Source organism: Lissotriton vulgaris, chromosome 2_1 (genome assembly GCF_964263255.1).
Source record: "Lissotriton vulgaris chromosome 2_1, aLisVul1.2, whole genome shotgun sequence".
Classification (NCBI taxonomy): Eukaryota; Metazoa; Chordata; class Amphibia; order Caudata; family Salamandridae; genus Lissotriton; species Lissotriton vulgaris.
The window spans coordinates 794,097,595-794,115,588 of record NC_141687.1 but is presented as its reverse complement, the minus strand read 5'-3'; the positions used below and the strand labels follow the sequence as shown (position 1 = coordinate 794,115,588).

Genomic DNA, 17,994 nt, shown 5'->3' with positions numbered 1-17,994 from the left:
TCTGATTGGTTATCTGACTGGTAGTGGTGTTTTAGTTTCCTCCCTAGAACGTTGCTTTGCTTTATAACAGGCCATGTCCGTTCATCCCTGATTGTATCAAGCATTACAGTTTCCAGATGTGAGGCTAGCAATGTGGCTATAATTATATACGATGGTCAACATGTTTCTGCCCTTTCTGGTGCCCATAGTCCCGGTACTCTGATAGCAGCGACAGCACAAGTCGTGCAACCTGCATACGAGCAGGATCTAAGCTGCCAGCGGTCCAGTTGAAGCCCGACTCTGGACTTCAGAAGGTACGACAGACCTTGCATTCAGAGTATTCACTCTGATCTTAATCAGAATTGGACAAACATCAACTTTCTCACAAATTTTTTCGGTGCTGAAGAAAGCCCTACGACCCCTTATGGGCACCAGAAAGGGCAGAAACATGTCGACCATCATATTGGACAAAGATAGTGCGGTGGATTCATAATCAATCCGTCGCTGCACACATCACCTTTTTTATATAGTCTTCCCATACACCGAACTAAATAAAAATGTTATGTGATAGAAATTACTGGACCCTGGTTGCAGGTACAAGTGAACCATTCTTTTTGATTTGGATAGTACTGTACTCGCCACGGACCCCCCAAACCCACCATACCACAATCCGCCTGCCGAAAACCGGAAAACTCGCTCCTCGACGCTCCTGTGGACAGGTTGAGATCCGAGGGGATAAAGAGAACTAAACCTTGCAGTGCACAGCCTTACATACTCGCTAAGATACGTTTCTGCTGGGTTTCATTTCACTGTGCCTCAGGATGACATCACCTCAACCAACCCACCCTTTTCCTTGCCCAGGGGCCCTGGAGGAGGCTCAGTCCCATGATGCAACTAAGGGCGCCCCGCGCCTGTTCAGTCTGAGCAGAGTTGATGGATTTGGCACTGTAACGAACAGAGGAATGAGGGGAAGTTGAATTATGTTTTGGGGAATGTCTATTGTTGCACATTAGTTTGTGAGTTAATTTTCTTTTCTGGGGAAAGTTTCAATGAATGGGTACTTTGATTTTCTAGTGTTTCGAAGGGCCAAAGAAGGTGACATTTCCCTTTTAGATATTTTTCAAACGACCTAAAATCTATCTCCAGTAGACTTTGTTTTGAGATCCCTTTGCTGAGTTTTCCTCGTCAAGGAAGAAATTAAAGTTTTAGTTCGGTCTGGGGAAAAAGACAGGAATCCGTGAGGATTGGACCTCTTTTATAGATGCGAAGGATTCTAGGAAAATGGCGGGGGGAGAGTGGGGGTGAGGGAGGCTTTTCAAAATGTTGTTTTTTATTCTTGAATGTCTCTTGCTTTTCTCAATGACAAATGCTTTATAAATGATAAGCAAAATATTTTTTTCTGCATTTCAATCGAACTGATGTTTTAAAGGCTACTGTTTAGAGGTGTTTTGCCTTAAAAGGCAGACTTTTTAGCTTGGTCTGGAAGCAATAAAACAGCTGCTTAAACTTGAGTGCTGTTAGCAGTTTGCTTCAGAGTTACCTCGGCGCATAGCATTTCAATGCAATGCCTATTTGCCAACGTGAAATGTCTTTGTTTTTAATCAATTTCTTGGTCTTTTGCAGCTTCATGCATTTTAATTCGTGATTTTTAATTAATCTTATTTTCAAGTTGAGCCCTGGGCCACTCTCTTCTGGAAAATAGGACCGGGCAGTTTAATTTATATTGAGATAAATGGGGTGGGAGTTTCTGGGGGTTTGCAATCCAGAATTAATATGGAGCTTTTAAACGAGGATCTGCATAATCTTTAAATTGTTGTTCAGCTACTTAACCTTCAGTTAATCCAGAATCAGGCGGCCCGCTTGGTGTATCACCAACCTAAACACCAGCATGTTTCTCCCCTTCTGAGGAGCCTTCACTGGCTCCCAGTGGCCCAACGGTGCTCCTTCAAACTCGGATGCACCGTCTTCAAATCTCTTCACGATCGCGCCCCTGAATTTGTGTCTTCTAAACTGAAGAGCTATCTTCCCACCCGTAATCTAAGATCATCTGCTGATAATCTTCTCTGCATTCCATCTTCCCGTCGGAAGAAGCATGGCGGCTTGCGCTTTTCTTCTCTCGGCCCCATCTTTTGGAATTCCCTTCCCTCTTCTTTTCGTCACTGCCCTACCTATGAGTTATTTAGGAGAACCTTAAAAACTTTTCTTTTCAAAGCTGGAACAGTGTGATCTCCTGGCCCTGGTTTGTTATGTCTGTCATGAGCGCCAAGAAACCGTCTCGGTGTAAGTGCGCGGTAGAAATCATTTAACATAACATTAACATTAGGACATTCTGCCGTTCTAACACTAGTAGTTGGCTTGAAGAAATGGAATACTAGGAGGACATGTTCTTTGTATGGAACAGCAGTTGCCTAAAATCAGAGTTGCTACCCATTTTCAGTCTCAAGGCTACCTCATTCCTTTATATTTAGGAAACAGCACCGGACTTATAGTGTGTCAATTATGGAATATTACCTTTTCTTAGTTTCTAATCGATGGGTGATGTGCCTAATATAAAGTGAAAACATTTATAGTAATGCCCTTCGATAAACCTAATAGATGAACAACATAACCGAGATATAACTACAATAGGAAGGAAAGAATTATAATTATATAGGTCAAAAGAAAACCCTTCCCGTATTTTCCAGGGTGGTATACTCACCCAATGGAATGCAGGTCTGTCCTGCAAAACTGGAAGATAGATTGTTTTAGTCTAACAAAGTGCTGTCTTTGTTGAATGGAATAAAATAGTTTGAAAAATGCTGAACTTTGTGAATGATTCTCTTCACAGATTATTTCTCTGTTTGGTGTGTGTGTGTGTGCGTGCATGCGTGCGCCTGTGTGTGTGTTTTTGTCAAGTAGGGTGCTGGGTGCCAAGTCTACTCTTGATTCCGAGAACTGTGGTCTGTATGGTAGCATGTTGTCCGCAACCCCAACACGACGCTTTTTATTGGTACATCCCTATAATGTTTTGTGGTCCATAATCATTTCATTTCAGTGTGTAACTTTTTTTCTTGAGGAAGTTCGACTTAAAATTTGTTAAATCTTCAAATACTTCTACCAGGGGACAAAGAAATTGCTTTCACTATATTGACCAAAACACTACATTGCATGGTACACAGATGTGGAGTTAAGAGCACTAAATATATACTTTGTATATATGGACATGTATATTGTCAACTTCCATTTACTACCATGGTACTGTTGAGTTGTATGGTTAGAAAAGGCATTGCCAATGAAAATCTATTTCATGTTTATTTACCACTCATGTTCTCTAGTGGTTCTCTTCACCTTTGTTCCATTCCGTTGTTTTTCATTAGTTTTTTTAAAATTGGAAACCTGTATTAATGCCTCATGTTAATTATTTTATTTCTTTTTATTAGGTCGAAAACAGACCAAAATATTACGGAAGAGAGTAAGTACGAAGTTTCGTTATAACTTTTTAAGAAGAAAAAAAACTGATCGTATTTACTATCTTCACCCAGTAAGAAGGAGCCTAACAATTTAAATGTTCTCATGCATTTTAAAGAGCATACATTGCTACCAATAGAGACATTTAAAATGTAGATGATGCTCTAGGAGACATTGTCTTTTTTGGATTATATCCTCATACCAGCTGTCTGTTCATGTAAGTTGGCAGTACATCTCGGCTAACCAAGCCAGCAATGTAATGCTATGAGGATAATATGTAAGAAGATTAGAATTTAAATAATACAGTGATTTAGAGCTTGTATTTTCCTTAAAGCATCCGTCACAATATTATTTTCTTTACCTTTTAATAAAAAAAGGTATTAGTTTAAATCAAATGTGTTGCTCAATTTATCTGTATTACTGTTGAGCAACATGGTTCTAAATCGCAAACATTTTGTACACCCACGTGTGGCTTTTGTGTGCCAGAAACGTCATTTACGAGGGCGAAATCCCATTTGTGATTCATAGAATCAGAAATACTGGGATTTTACCCTTGCAAATGTAATTTGCTGACAGAGTTTGCCAGTATGGCTGAAATCTCTTGTGAACAAATCTTCTACCGTGGTCGATTTCAGTGTGTTACAGAAATCTACCATGGTAGATTTGTTCACAAGGAAATTTCACCATACAGTGCAAACTTTGTTAGCAGTTTGTAGAGAACTTCACATGCACCAGTAAATTTCACCGTACTGGCAATTTTTCTTTGTTAGCAAAATATGGTGACCTTCTACATGTCCTCTCATTTACTGTTGGCAAGGGCCGTAGAAAACTAAATGCAGCTTCAGGATGGGAATGACAAGGGAACTCCAGCAAAATTGATGAGATGCAGGATAAGGATTCTTTCTTTGTGGGGGTTATTCATAGATACTTGTGACTGTCCCTTTGTATGTAAAGTTAATTGAACAAGGAGAATAGATACCAAAAGATCTACAGCATCTCCATATTTTCTTCCTCTCTGTTCTCACTGGGAAACAGTTTCCCGTCAGGGCAGTCTTACCTCATTGTTCCCCTTTTGTGGAGTCACCGAGCCATTGGACCCTGCTTGGCTTACTCTGGACAGTCAAGCTGTGCCCAGTAATGCCTTAGTTACATGAACAGGAAACTCTGCCATAGCTGAACTGAAGTTTGACTACAGCCGTTTGAAAAAATTGTCATGGTGAGACCTGAATGGGCCCTGTTTTGCTTTTTTCCGGGTGTCTAAGTTCTGAGCTGTCTGTCCCCTTAAGGTTAGTAAAGGCCCTAGTAATCCTGCATTATTCAGCTGGCCCAGTGCTCTGCTGCCTTCATGTATGCGTGGAAGCCTTCTGCCTGCTGTCTATAGAATCTGACTTGCTCACCTAAAGAAGTGCCTCCTTACCCTTTTCTAATCTCATTCAAGGCCTCTTAAGACCTGCCATTCAGTCCAAGTAAGCTTCCTTGAGTGGATATCCTACCTTTTAGGCACAGTTCCTATCTTTAGCCACCTCTTTGTTTCTTTGTGGACCTCACCCCCTAGTCTGGCACCATTTTTTGAGCATGAACTCATCAGGCACCCTGTTTGGCCAGGAGGCCATAAGAATTGTTCCTGACTGCTACTTGAAGTTCTACGTATCCTGCTGAACAGCTAAGAACAAAAGTACTGCACTACTGCTGAGTCTCCGCTACATCTTCCAAACAGTTGCCCACCTCTAAGTATTGGCTGTTCATCAGCCCAAAATATAATCACTGGTCATTAATAGAGAGGCACTGATAGGGATCATTTAAATCTTTTAACCATCTTATTTGAAGCACAGTAAAAATCTTCTTTTTTTCAAATTTCAGTCTGATTCTTTTGAGAATAAAATTTGATTAAAGTAGAAGACTTTTTATACATTATGAAGCTTGATGACTGTTCGATTGTCTTTATCTTAAATTAATTATTCTGTGAATTGAAACATTTCAATTAATAATTTTATATTTTTTGCTGTGATTCAAATAAAATTGTTGTGAGATTCAAATTACCCATATAATTGCCTCTTTATTAATGACAAGTGATACTTGAAGTTCCCCTGACCCTTCCGGGTTAAGCAGATGTGTCGTACTGGTTGGTGTGATCACTAGCTTGATCCAGAGAATTAGACCTTTGATGTCTATTGTGTGCTTTTTTTCCTTGGTTCCTAAGCATTTTTCTGAATCCTAGGTTCGAAGCCTAAGTGGCTCCCTTTATCTCCAAAACCTTGTTTCTCCTGAGCTTGGAGCGATTTGCCTGATGTTGGTAGTGCCATTAGGTCCCACTTTGTCTGATGTTAAAGTCCCCTGGAGACCTTGGCACTAAACTGAGTGACAGCCCACGTTTCCTTGAATAATTTCCCATTCAAATTTCCAAAAACTGCAACAAATAACTGAATAGCTATATGTATTTAAATCTTCAGACAGCTAAAGGGAAATGAAAGAAAAATGGTCAGGAGAGTGACAGAGATGTAGCAGATCAGTTTGTTGAGGGGTTAAGGTTGGGTTTGCACATCCGGTGCATTAGGGTGAGAAGAGCATCATCGCAGGGGAACAATTGGGACAGCTGAAGGTGTACATCCCATGAAAACCAGAACTGGAAAGGGCATGGTGGATGATGGTTTGCAACAGGGGGTGCAGGGTGAAAATTAGGAAACAACAGCGGAAGGTTGGTGCGGGGAGTACAAAACAGTGCGAGTGAGCTGGAAGGCAAGCCTTGGAAGAAGACTATCTTAAGGAGGTGCAAAGAGCAATGCCAGTGGGGATGGAAATAGGGGTCTGAGGGCGATGATGAATAGTGTAGGGTGTACTGAGCGAGAAACTACCTGGTAAGTGAGCAATCAAAGAGGAGGCCCTTTGTGCACAGGGCTGTCTAGGATTGACCCTTTAAGCACCATTTTTTTGGGATTACTAAAATGTACAACTCATGCAATATCAGTTTGCCTGAAATAAATCCTTCGAGCAACTAGAAGCGATTTTACTATGTTTCAAGACCCCATTTCCATTCTTACCTGACTTGACTACAAGCAGTTTTCTTCTTGTCACTTAACTTTTGTTTTATGTTCTAGTCACATTATAGTACTATCACGAGCCCATAGTATTTTAGCAACCCTGCTGCTCAGCTGGAACTACAGCAGCCTCAAAAGCATTATCAATGCATGCTCATCTGTGCCTTTCTGTGAGTAGAAACGAAGCAGTGGGCAAGATGTACTCTATCTAATTTTCAATCTATCTGGTATGAGAGACTAAAATTGCTTGCAGTATGATCTGCTTTGTTAGCATAGCACCCTCAAAAGTCTTCCTGCTAAAAATTGAAAAACACAATTTTTTCATAATGAGTCTCCCCTCCAAATGTATGAACTGTCTATTTGTCAATATTTATTTTATGACAAGATATTCATTTGATAAAATCTCCTTTCTAGATTAAAAAATAGATTTCCTTTGGTCATTGAATCTCGACTGGTAGAAGACCATGATCCTGTCCTTGGCTGCATCATCATTTGGAATGATACTATTTCCAAATGTTTTAGAGGTGCCATTGAAGCTGAAGCAAACTATCGTAGACAGTTTTTTGTGTGCACACTATATCCACCTTTGAGGCAATGATTGTGTTGTTTTGCTGTATCTCTTTCCGCTTCTCTGGTGGTTGCTTTTGTTAATACATTTCAAGGAAGATTTCATTGTTAACCGTGATCAAGCCGACGTAATGTGCTGATTTACAAAAATGAAGTATCTAGTGGTTGCAGGTGATTTTAATACTAAGGTCAACTAAGGTGATGTCTTGACGAGCCATGAAAACATCATATTGTTAATATGCCCACTGTTGGAAAATGATCCTCTCTGAACTGTTACCCAAACATTTTGTCTTCCTCCTTCTCTTTGTGCTGGATTATCTTTGTTGGCTTTAGACTCTGAGCACTTTACCACTGCTAACTAGTGCTAAAGTACTCATGCGCTTTCATCCAACATGGTGTAATTGGTTACACCTGTTTGGTAATATTTAATGTGCATCTAAGTTCCTTGTAAAGTGGTATACCATATACCCAGGGCCTCTAAAATAAGTGTTACAAGTGGACACACAGGAGGACTGCAGACAAGACCAGTGGTGCTGCTGTACAGATTGTAAATCGGAAGCAAATGTAGCCACATCGAGTGAACCCCAGTTTGGGTCTGAGATGTTATGGTATATAACTAATGGATACCATTTTGGGCACGCCATATGTGTCTTTCTTTGAATACATTTAAGGCTCCCCTTTGCTCTGTTTTAGTCCTTAGTAAGACCCGCCTTGATGTATAGTCAATAGCACTTGAACACAGGGTCGAAACGTTGATGACATTACGTTATTTCCTATGTCAACTATCCTTGGAATATGTAAAGGAGATAGGCGGACACACTGAACGAAAACATTTTTGGGACATATGGATTATAAGGGGTTCTAAGGTCGTCTCATGTTTGTGTATGTGATCACTGGGAGATTTTTGATTTTTGCTATGTATTTGTTAAAGTGATGTATTGTTCTTTGTTTTCTGGACAACAGTTGAAAAGAGAAATATGCAGAGAGATGGATATACATGTTTTGATATATGAAAAATAATATATTTAAAACATAAATTAATGGTTGAGTTGTGTCAGTGGTTTTTAGATATAATTTTTCTTGAAAGATTTGAGTTAGGAGAAGTTGCACACTTGTTGGAGGGATCATATATAGACCCCTCAAGTATTTAATATCTAATGAAAAACATTATTTACAATTCCCCTTGAGGAGATTTTGGTCACCCGACAGAACTGTATGTAGCTCATAAGTAGTGGGCCTGCAGCACTGATTATGCCACCCACATAAGTAGCCTTTTCAAACTGGTCTCAGGCCTGCCACTACAGTGCCTGTATCTGTAGTTTACTGCCACTTCGTCTTGGCATTTAAAACCTTTGCCAAGCCTTAAGCTCCATTTTTATTACACATAATTCACCTCTGTGGTATGTCCGAGGTAGCCCATAGGGGAGGGTGCTGTGCAAGTGAAAGGTAGGACATGGACTTTTAAGTTTTGTATGTCTTTGTAGTGACAAACACCAAAGTTCGTTTTTCACTACTGTGAGGCTGGCTCCTCTCATAGGTTAACATTTAGAATACACTTTTAAGCTGTAATTCCTGATTAGAAAGGAGTAGTTGTGTCCTGTTTATATCTTTGGAATGGTAATGATGGAAATGAAAAATGTATTTATCATTACTATTTTAGAAATGCCACTTTTAGAAAGTGGGCATTTCTGTGCTCTTACTACTCGGTGTGCCTGCAGCCTGACTCCAATACACGTCTGGGGTGGGGGACAGCTTCACTTTGTGCATTCCCTCCAGACAGCCAGGAACACAAGAAGGTTAGGTGTGTCTGAGAACTCATCTGCATTCTGGTGCTTCTTCCTGGGCAGGAAGGGAGGTAGGAGCTCAATATGTAGTGTCATGTGTACCCTCTACTGATAGTCTGGAGCTAAGGTTGTGAAGAAAGGACCTCTGTGTACTTCAAAACACCCTTCTTTGAAGGAACCCCCACTTCAAAGGCACAACTGGGTAATAAGTCCTGGGTCTCTGATCCACCCAACCAGTACACTACTGGATCTGTGAAAAACGCTGTCAGGAAGGACTGCTATGCTGCTACAAGGGCTAGCACTATGCTGGACTGCTGTTCGGAAAGAACTGCTTTTCTGCTCTGAGATTCTGCCTGCTGCTTGCTACCCTCTGCCCCGCTTAGGAAAAAACTGGGCCCATCTCACTTGAAAACAGTGACTCCAGGACTCCAAGGGCCTACTTGCTTGTCCCCTGTTCTGAAGTTTCTGGGATATCTGAGACTTTCTCTAACAGCACCTGGACTCTGCCATTTGTGTGTCCTGCCCTGCCAAGTGGTGCAATCCATTCCTGAGCCCTTAAAAGTGAGCTTTTCTGTGCTGACTGAGCAGAATCCACGCTTCGACAACTTTTCGCCGATCTGAGCCAATGCATCTGGTAAACAGCCTTTACAACGAAACTTTTACAACGCACTACCATTACAATGCAACCATTACAACGCAAACCATTACAACGCATTGCGCTGGGGGGCGCTCTAGGGTAGGGAATAGATTTAATTTACTATCCAACACCTTCCCTACTATCCACGGGGACTGGAGTTGGTATAGTAAATTAAACTATTCACTATCCAGCACCCCAAAGCGCTATGCGTTGTAATGGTATGCGTTGTAAAAACTGCTTTGTAACGGCATGCCTGGTAAAAGCATGCGTTGTAACGTCATACATCCAATGCATCTCCTTTGAGCCGACCCAGTTGCTGTGCCACATTGCTTCTATGGACTGCGCTGCTCGACAAAGACTGACTGTGCGGCTGGACAACAATACATCGCAAATGGGTTCGTCATCAAAGTCTCTCTAACTGCGCTAATGTAAACCCACGCATTGCCTACAGCAAAATGGTCGACGACGAATCGCATCCTCTGCTCCTCGCATCGAATCTTTGACGACGGCAATCCCTCCATCTAACAACTCTTGCGCGAGTCCTGTAACCAACCTCTGCTCTATTGTATACCTCTGCCAACGATAGCCCCATTTCTAACATCCACACATAAGAAAGGACATGCTTACAACCCACTTGGTAGTGCTTGTCTTTAATGTGGCCAGACCAGACAGCCTTCACTTCATTCGGAATAAAAGCACATCAGTAAGGCCCCATAATTTCAGCTGCCACCTCTCTGTCCTGCCGGAATCAGGTCATTTATTCAGCCTGTCAAGTGGGCAGATTTCTCGGCTAAGTTTCCAGATGGGTATCAACTAATGATCCCTTGCAATTTTAGATACTTTGAACTCCAAGATCAGGTTCATCATCCACTGAGCAGACTAAATCTTTTAAATGTCTCTAGACCTTCAGTAGTCGGTTAATCCCTGAACTTTTTGATGGAAAACAAATATGTTGATCTGAGTGTGTCTAGTGTTCTCACTTCCACCTAAAGGCCTTCAGAATTCACAGATGTCAAATGTAATTGTATAACATATTGATTCCAGTGGACTTGTTCTTTACTTCCCTATCTAATACTTCAGAATATGTTTACAATGTTTTTAGAACTATGTATCCCACTGGATTCTAAAGCTTTTTTTTATTACAAAGTACTAGTAATAACATCAGTCTGGCAGTTTTCTATTAAGACTTGCTCAGTAGATGCATTATGACACTACACTGCCAACCATTTCTCAACCCTTCATGTTGAATCAAACAACCTTTCTACATAATCTACCTCCATCAATTCCGTTGATTGTTCATTGAAGAAGGTAGCTTTATCACATGTACTGTCACCACAAACTTTGCTTCCCAGAAGGCTACCTCAAACATATAGCCTACATGATATGCCAGTCATTCAGACACTATCCAGTGTCTCACTTGTTGCCATTTTATTTCAAGATAAATCCAATGTCCACATATCTTCAAGGCAAGGCATACTCTGAGTTACCTTACCATTTCCTCCTCTATCTCTAATAAACTTGTGTGAAAATCTGTGGCATCTGTTACGGTAGTAATTATCAGAGGGTAGATCTCTACTTCATTTTTAGAATTGGCTGAGGCACAGAAAGTATCATTAAATGTTTTAGTTGAGATACAGCTATCAGCTGATTTCGGTGGTCTCTCATATAACTTTGCTAGATTTTTTTTATGGTATATAACATTTGTGGCCATGGCCTCCAAAAAGTCCTAAGAAGAAGCAAGAGAGGACATCCATTTTTAGGCGTCACATTTAAGGTGCAGATTGTCGTCAGATCCTTGGTCTCTTAACTCGAGCCCTCTTATTCAGTGACAGCCGTTAAATCCTGTTTAATACGCATGATTCCAGTCTTACCTCTCAGTCGTATCTTCACTCTCAGTTGAAAATGTTTGATCAATTGGTGTGTTAGAGAAGAAACTAAATGATCAGTGTAGGCCCAAAGTAATGCCAGACAGGTTAAAAGTGCCCTAGGAAATAGAGTGCATGGTCTGCAAAGTCTTAGTTGAAGGAAAACCTGCGTCTGCAAGCCTAAAGGAATTTATGATCCTCGCACAATAAGCACATACTCCATGTTCTCAGCAAATTGAAACCACGATTCAAGAATAGGAGCAGGAAATAGAGGGGTACACAGAATCTTTTAGGAGCAGAGCAATAAAACACACACACACACACACACACACATGCATTTGATAGAAGCAAATACATTGTTTGTTAAGCTTTGTTACAATTACAATAAAGAATGTGTTGAGGAAAATGTCAGGAGATTAAAGACACAGGTGATGTGTTGTTTTGTAACAAATATGTAATTGTTGAGTAGCCTATTATTTGATCTTTCGTGAGAGACATTATTTGTGTGACTACTGAAGGGCCTGCCTATGAGCAGGCATTTGAGACCAGCTGTTTACCCATGTGGAGATAGCTATTCTCCCTGCCGCATCATTAAACCCGCGTTTTCCTTGCCAAGAGGAGTCTTGGTTTTTTCTTTATCTCGGTTTCCCTGCAACAGGTGCATGACCATGTCTCATAGCTAAATGTTAACTATGCTGAGCTTTTGCTTGTTATTGATGGAAAAGGAATAGTGGTAACAAATGAAGTTTTAAAGATGCGGTTGTCAGTTCACCGCTGCATTTGTTTTATCCCTGTTGTAAAGACTATATAGATAGACCATGCAAGCGTTTGTTGCACCTCCATCATCATTTCTAATTTGGGCTATTATAATGACCTACTTGTGCTACTATAGAATATTGCATGTCAAAATTGTTACAGATGTACAAATTTTCTCCCTGCTTAATACTAAAACTCTTTGCTAAAAGGCGCATTTTGCCAGCCCTTAGAAGATTCCATTGGCTTTCTGTTGAGAGCAATGTTAGATTTTAATTCCTCTGTATTTTTCACACGGGCTAATGACTAAATAGGACACTTTCTCAAAATTCATTTTCTCATTACTGACCTTTGAGGTCCTGTTGTATTGGTAATGGCAGCTTTTAATACTTAGAACAAGTAGAGTTTCACTAAGCTTTTTCCATAAATGACTGAGAAATTAAGGAAGAAGGCCCTGGAAGAAATGCGCAAAATTGAGACTCCTTAGCATTGGAAAATAACTAAGAAAATGTTTACTCCATGACATTCTGGCTCTTGAAAATAACTGTTACCTACCTTCTCCTCCAATTTTCAAGTAGGTACTTCTGGCAGATGTGCACTTGATACTTTTCAGCCTTTTTGGAAGGCAAGTCAAGCCTATATACTAGGCAGGATCTCCGAGTATCGCCCTTAGAGAACGATGTATTCACGGAACTATCTTAAGCCATTATATGAAGTATCAAAAAAATTACATTTGGAAACCTGTGCCTGAGCTGCCATAGTGCACTCATCCAAAGGAACAGTTTCTCTGAAGTGTAAGAAACCTCCTGTTTTGACATCTTTATTTCAAATATCGAGGAAGTCCTGTCCAGAACTAAAGTGGCAGCTAAATAACCTCCTCCCTTACTCTACAAGAGAAATTATTCTCCCTTCTTCTGTTTCTTTCCCATGGTACTTTGTGTTTTGCCACTTGATCACTATATATGTTAAGATTTCACTGACTCAACCTATAATGCATGTGTTGTGGCTTTACTTTTCTGTTCACCTCTTACTTAATCTGCCTCCTCTGTTCCTTTTTTCCTCCATGGTCCTACCTTTGAAACCTCTCATCTAATGTTTGTTGCTTAATGAGACCTCTTTTTCATGAACTGCATATGCCACCATTTAAATAATTTAAATAAATAACAAAATTGAGGAAGTTCGAATGGGTTTGACTGTTCTGGCTCTGGTGTTATCATACTGCATACAAATCTGGTACTGTTTAATTTTCCTCCCTTCTCTTAAATATCTTTGTCTTAATGTGTTGAATAATACCAAAGCATAGTCAAAAAGGCGAGTTATACATATATAGAAGTTTTTATTTTGGTAATTTTAAATTCTTAGGATGGCATTCTATGGGTCTATGTTCACACATATATTCCTAAAACAATTTTTTAATAAATTAAAGGTGCACTGCTTCCCAAGGATTACCAGTTTAACACTCTGTTAACACTTTTTGCCTAGATTTTATGGAATGATTTCAAGAGAGGAAACAGACCAATTATTAAGTGTGGCAGAAGGAAGTTACATCATTCGTGAAAGCCAGCGTCAACCAGGAACCTACACTTTGGCCTTAAGGTTGGTACTACTGTATTTTGCAGCACACTTGCCTTTGGCATAATAAGTTAGTGAATATATTGTGTATGAATCTCTATAAAATATAATTGCATTAGCTAACATACCATTTTGTTTGCTTCTAGCATTACACATTCCGAATTTTAACTCTGCCTGTTCAGTGGTTCTCAAGTTATTGCTCTAGCTATTTTTTAAAAGATTTTACGATTTGACAGTGTTTCTGTATACTGTTAAGAGTCAAAGTAAATCTTAGGCAGATTTGCATAGAAAGGCAAAGTTCATTTTTACGCCCCAGGCCCCATTCAATAAGTAATTTCTCATGGTAATCATTTGAGGAAACCGGCTCCATATTCAGCATAAATGATCACATTATAATTGGTGGCTTGTCCATTTATAATACTTCCTGACAATAAACTCCAATCTGCATCCAATTACCTGGATACTAGTGGAGGGCTACACTTTAGAAATTGTACTAGTTCATGCTCCCAAAGATCCTACTAGTATAGCTCTAGCTAACCATGTACTATTCTACATTGTAAAGCACTCAACCATAAATTATCTGTAGTCTTAAAGCCAGTCGTTATAACAAGAATAATTGGAACAACCTACATATCACTGCACCCTGTTTTTATCATCCTTATCTGTAAGGAACATGTGTGCAGTAAAGAACTAAAGAGTTTTAAGTTAACTCAGACTCTAAACATGGAAAGGCTAACTATGATTTGAGTAAGAGACCTTCATGTAGGAGATTTAGGGCGTTAAATTGATGCATGTAGCAGTGGCCCATAAATGTCTTGCACAAAATACATTTAAAGTAAATATTGGGTTTTTGGTAAAACTTTAACACCTGCTATGTATGAAAATAAAGTGCCAGTAAGTATCTGAAAGCAACTTGCCTCTTTCTAAAGCTAATATCGTCCTCAACAAGAAACATCTAAAGGAATGTAAACCCACATTTATTTATTTGTGCTAAACTCTGTATTGAAAAGTACTAGACAATATCCAAGCTCTGCAACCAACGCTCCAGCAGTACTTAATTTAACCCCTCCCTGCTGGTGGCGGAACCGCTCCGTCACCAGCTGCGGTCGCGCTGTGCTGATGACGGAGCGGTTCCGTCACGGCCCGCTCGGCACGCCTGCGCGGCGCGGATTCCGGGCCTGCGCTGAGCGTTCCCTTGAGCCGGCGGGGCCGTGACGGTACCGCTCCGTCATGAGCACAGCACAACCGCGGCTGGTGACGGAGCGGTTCCGTCACCAGCATGGGCGCGCCGCGCGGCCCCCCGCCCCCTTAGCGCTGCGGCGGAATAGCCGCCGCAGCGAAGGGGTTAAAAAGCAATAATCATTATGTATTTCTTAATGTTGTCATTTTAAAGCACACATGCAGACAAATCAATTTAGAGGCTCTCCCTTTGGCTAATAACTACCTGAGAGTGTGCTCTTTTCAAAATTAGACCCTTGATAATTTTGTTTCTGTTCAAGGAGTTCTCTGTTGTGGCTCTTTGAATTTGTTACTGATGTTCTGTTATTCATATTTAAAAATCGTTGGAAATCTCAAGACATTCCATCCAGTAATCCAGTCTTACCCAGAAAACATATTTTGGTGTTTTAAAGAAGCACTTGACATAATGGAACCTCACACTGCTTAAGCAAAGATTCATCATTGAAGCAAACTTTGTAGCTTGTCTGACATTTGCAGTTGTATTCATGCAGACATGTCAGACGTAAAAACTAGTGTGCATGATAGAAAATCGTACATAATCACACTCCCCTCCATCACCATGCTGCCAACGTTTCTGTACACCCACTTAAAACATATGGCTTTTTGTTTCTTGTGAAACTCATGGATAACAACTGTCAAGTTTCCTTAATTGGTGAAGTCTGTAAATCAAGAGAAAATGGGGAGGTGTGTCCTAACCACGAAAGATGGCGGATGCTCTTTAAGGAGCTTTCACACCATCCCAGGGATCGGCCCTCAACCTGCTGCTGGTTGCCTCACCTGAGACTGAGTGATACCACAGCAGGACTCCTTGGGGCCCTATTGCTGCATTTTCGGCTGCCGGCCACAGCACAAGATCTCCTAATCCTGTGTGGATGCGTCCCAGCGACGGGCCTAAAGATGGTGGCCGCTGCCTGGAAGAGTTAGTCAGGTGTGCCCACAATGTGCTTTAAAGGGTGACTGGTGCAGCCCGCTCTGCTCCAGATTCCCCCCTGTGGTACCTTACCAGATGCGGCTGAGAAGGGGGGTACCCTGACTGGGCTCAGCTGGCCTGTGCTGAGATTGCGGGAATGACTGGTACTGCGGCTGTTGTGAGGCTGTGTCGGGGACCACGCTGGAGTGCCCCCATCCCTGTCTGCTTTCCAGAGGGGCTGTAGGGCACCCACTGTGCTCTGGGCGGGACCTCTGGTTGCTCTCGTGTTTCAGGACTAGGTATGTCCCACAGGAGAAGAGCCTCGGCTAGCGATTTGCCTGGTCCAGTTGGTTTCTCCCTTCAGGGGAGCTTGACCTTGGGTTGGCGGTTGATGCTTGACGTTGCTAGTTCCATCCTTGAGGACCCCACTGGACTGCCCGCTGGATGAATCTGGATCCTTGGTGCATTTTCTGGAGCTTGAAGACGAGGGCAGCTCCATTTGTACTCTACAACTACCATCTTCTCCTTCTCCCCTGGGGCCTTGAAACACTCTGCTGTGGGGGTGATTGGCTGCTTGTGCTGCCCACAACGATGTTTAGTGAAAGCGGGGTGAGGGACACTGTACTAGTGCCACCTCCCCGGTGGCTCAGCATCTGCAACTGCCCCCTCGCCATGGGTAAGGTTCCGCTGCCCTCCTCTCAGGCCCAGACGAAGATCAACAGAAACACCACTTCTGCATCTAGGTTGTGAACCCCCTTTCACGATGCCCTTAGGTACTGCTGGTATTATCTCTATCCTACAAACCAATTTAGGCCAGCTGCATGGCCCTCGAGACTAGGACTAGCATGATAGGTGTGGACATGGCTCTGTTGTTGCCAAGACCTGCACAATGTAGTACACAGTGTCTTCAGAGCGGAATGAGATGTTTTGGAGCTCGAAGATAATGTGTGGGAGCTCAGTTCCACTACCTTTCTGCATCTACCAAACTCTTGGAGGAGCACACAGAGGATACTACAAATCGCGCACAGAGGAACATCCTCTGCTTCATTAACTTCCCAGACTAGGTGAAGGGTCCTTCCCCTGAAAGATTTTTAGAAGACTGGATAAAATCTTGGCTCCTACAAGGTACTTTGTCTCCTTGCTTTGTCTTAGAAAGGGCCCACAGATCCCTGGTGCAGCCACCCATGCAGAGGTCTCTCCCGATGCCCCCTCATAAGGAGAGATGCCATTCTCTGAGGGGCACGATCGCATGGAGCTATATCCTTTCAGGCCGGTTGCCATCTCATTTTTCGGAATTAAATCCGTATGGTACAGCACCGCCCCCAACTAGGTATCCGACACATCCTGCGTGCATTGGTCGGCTATAGGCATGCTCCATGGTACTTGCGGAGGGGGGCGGTAACGGGTGGCCAGGGGTCCTCCAAGGGACAGAGCACCAATCAAGAAGACTTGTGCAGAGTGACGTACCAGACCCCACAGGCTTCTAGGCTCAGATCCTGAGTCAACACAACCTGTGGACATGGACATGAACTCCTTTCCAGTAGTCTGGCCTTGGAGTAAAAAACCTTCTAACTTTGCAGTATTTGATGGATGCCTCTTTGCAGTCTCATGCCTTCTACTTTCTTAGCCAGCAGCACATTCTCCTACCTATGGTTTGGTGCAGGGAAGCACGGGTGACCGCCTCATACCCTTTCTTTCTATTGTTTGTTCTTAAGTGGGAATTCGGGCGACAGATGCTTCTGGGGTTGAAGTATAGGGTGGGGGGGCTGTTGGGCACTGATTTGGGGTTTTGCTTTAATGGTTTTGCATTGTTGTTTGACCTTCTTTGTTCTTATTTCCTGTGCAATACACACTCCTAGCTTTACTTTTGTTGATTCACTTTAGCCTTTTATTCGTCTTACACTAACTTCAACGCAACTCCAATGGCATTGTTTAAGAGTTTGACTTGGAATGTTAATGGTATTAACTACCATATTAAACAGACCCCAGTCCTCCCCTTTGCTAACTGCCATTCCCCTGCTGTGCTGTTCCTACAGGAGATTCATTTTCTTGGCACTCGAAGTCCGGCCCTTGCCTTGTTTGGCTACGATAGAATATATCATGCTGGGGTTTCTGGGGTGTGGCCATCCTTTCACATAAGTCCTTTTCTCTTTCAGTTACTCGCTCAGTTTTAGACATAGAGTATGTCTGTGCACATGAAGGGTCT

At 41.9% G+C, this 17,994-nt stretch overlaps 1 protein-coding gene across 1 annotated transcript in view; it reads left to right on the top strand.

The window, feature by feature from the left end:
• CHN1 (chimerin 1) overlaps positions 1-17,994 on the top strand; it is a 394,531-nt gene that overhangs the window by 128,583 nt on the left and 247,954 nt on the right. The window contains exons 4-5 of the mRNA XM_086956171.1: positions 3,399-3,430; positions 13,550-13,663. Coding sequence (XP_086812297.1) covers positions 3,399-3,430; positions 13,550-13,663 — 146 coding nt within the window. The remainder of the gene's footprint in view (positions 1-3,398; positions 3,431-13,549; positions 13,664-17,994) is intronic.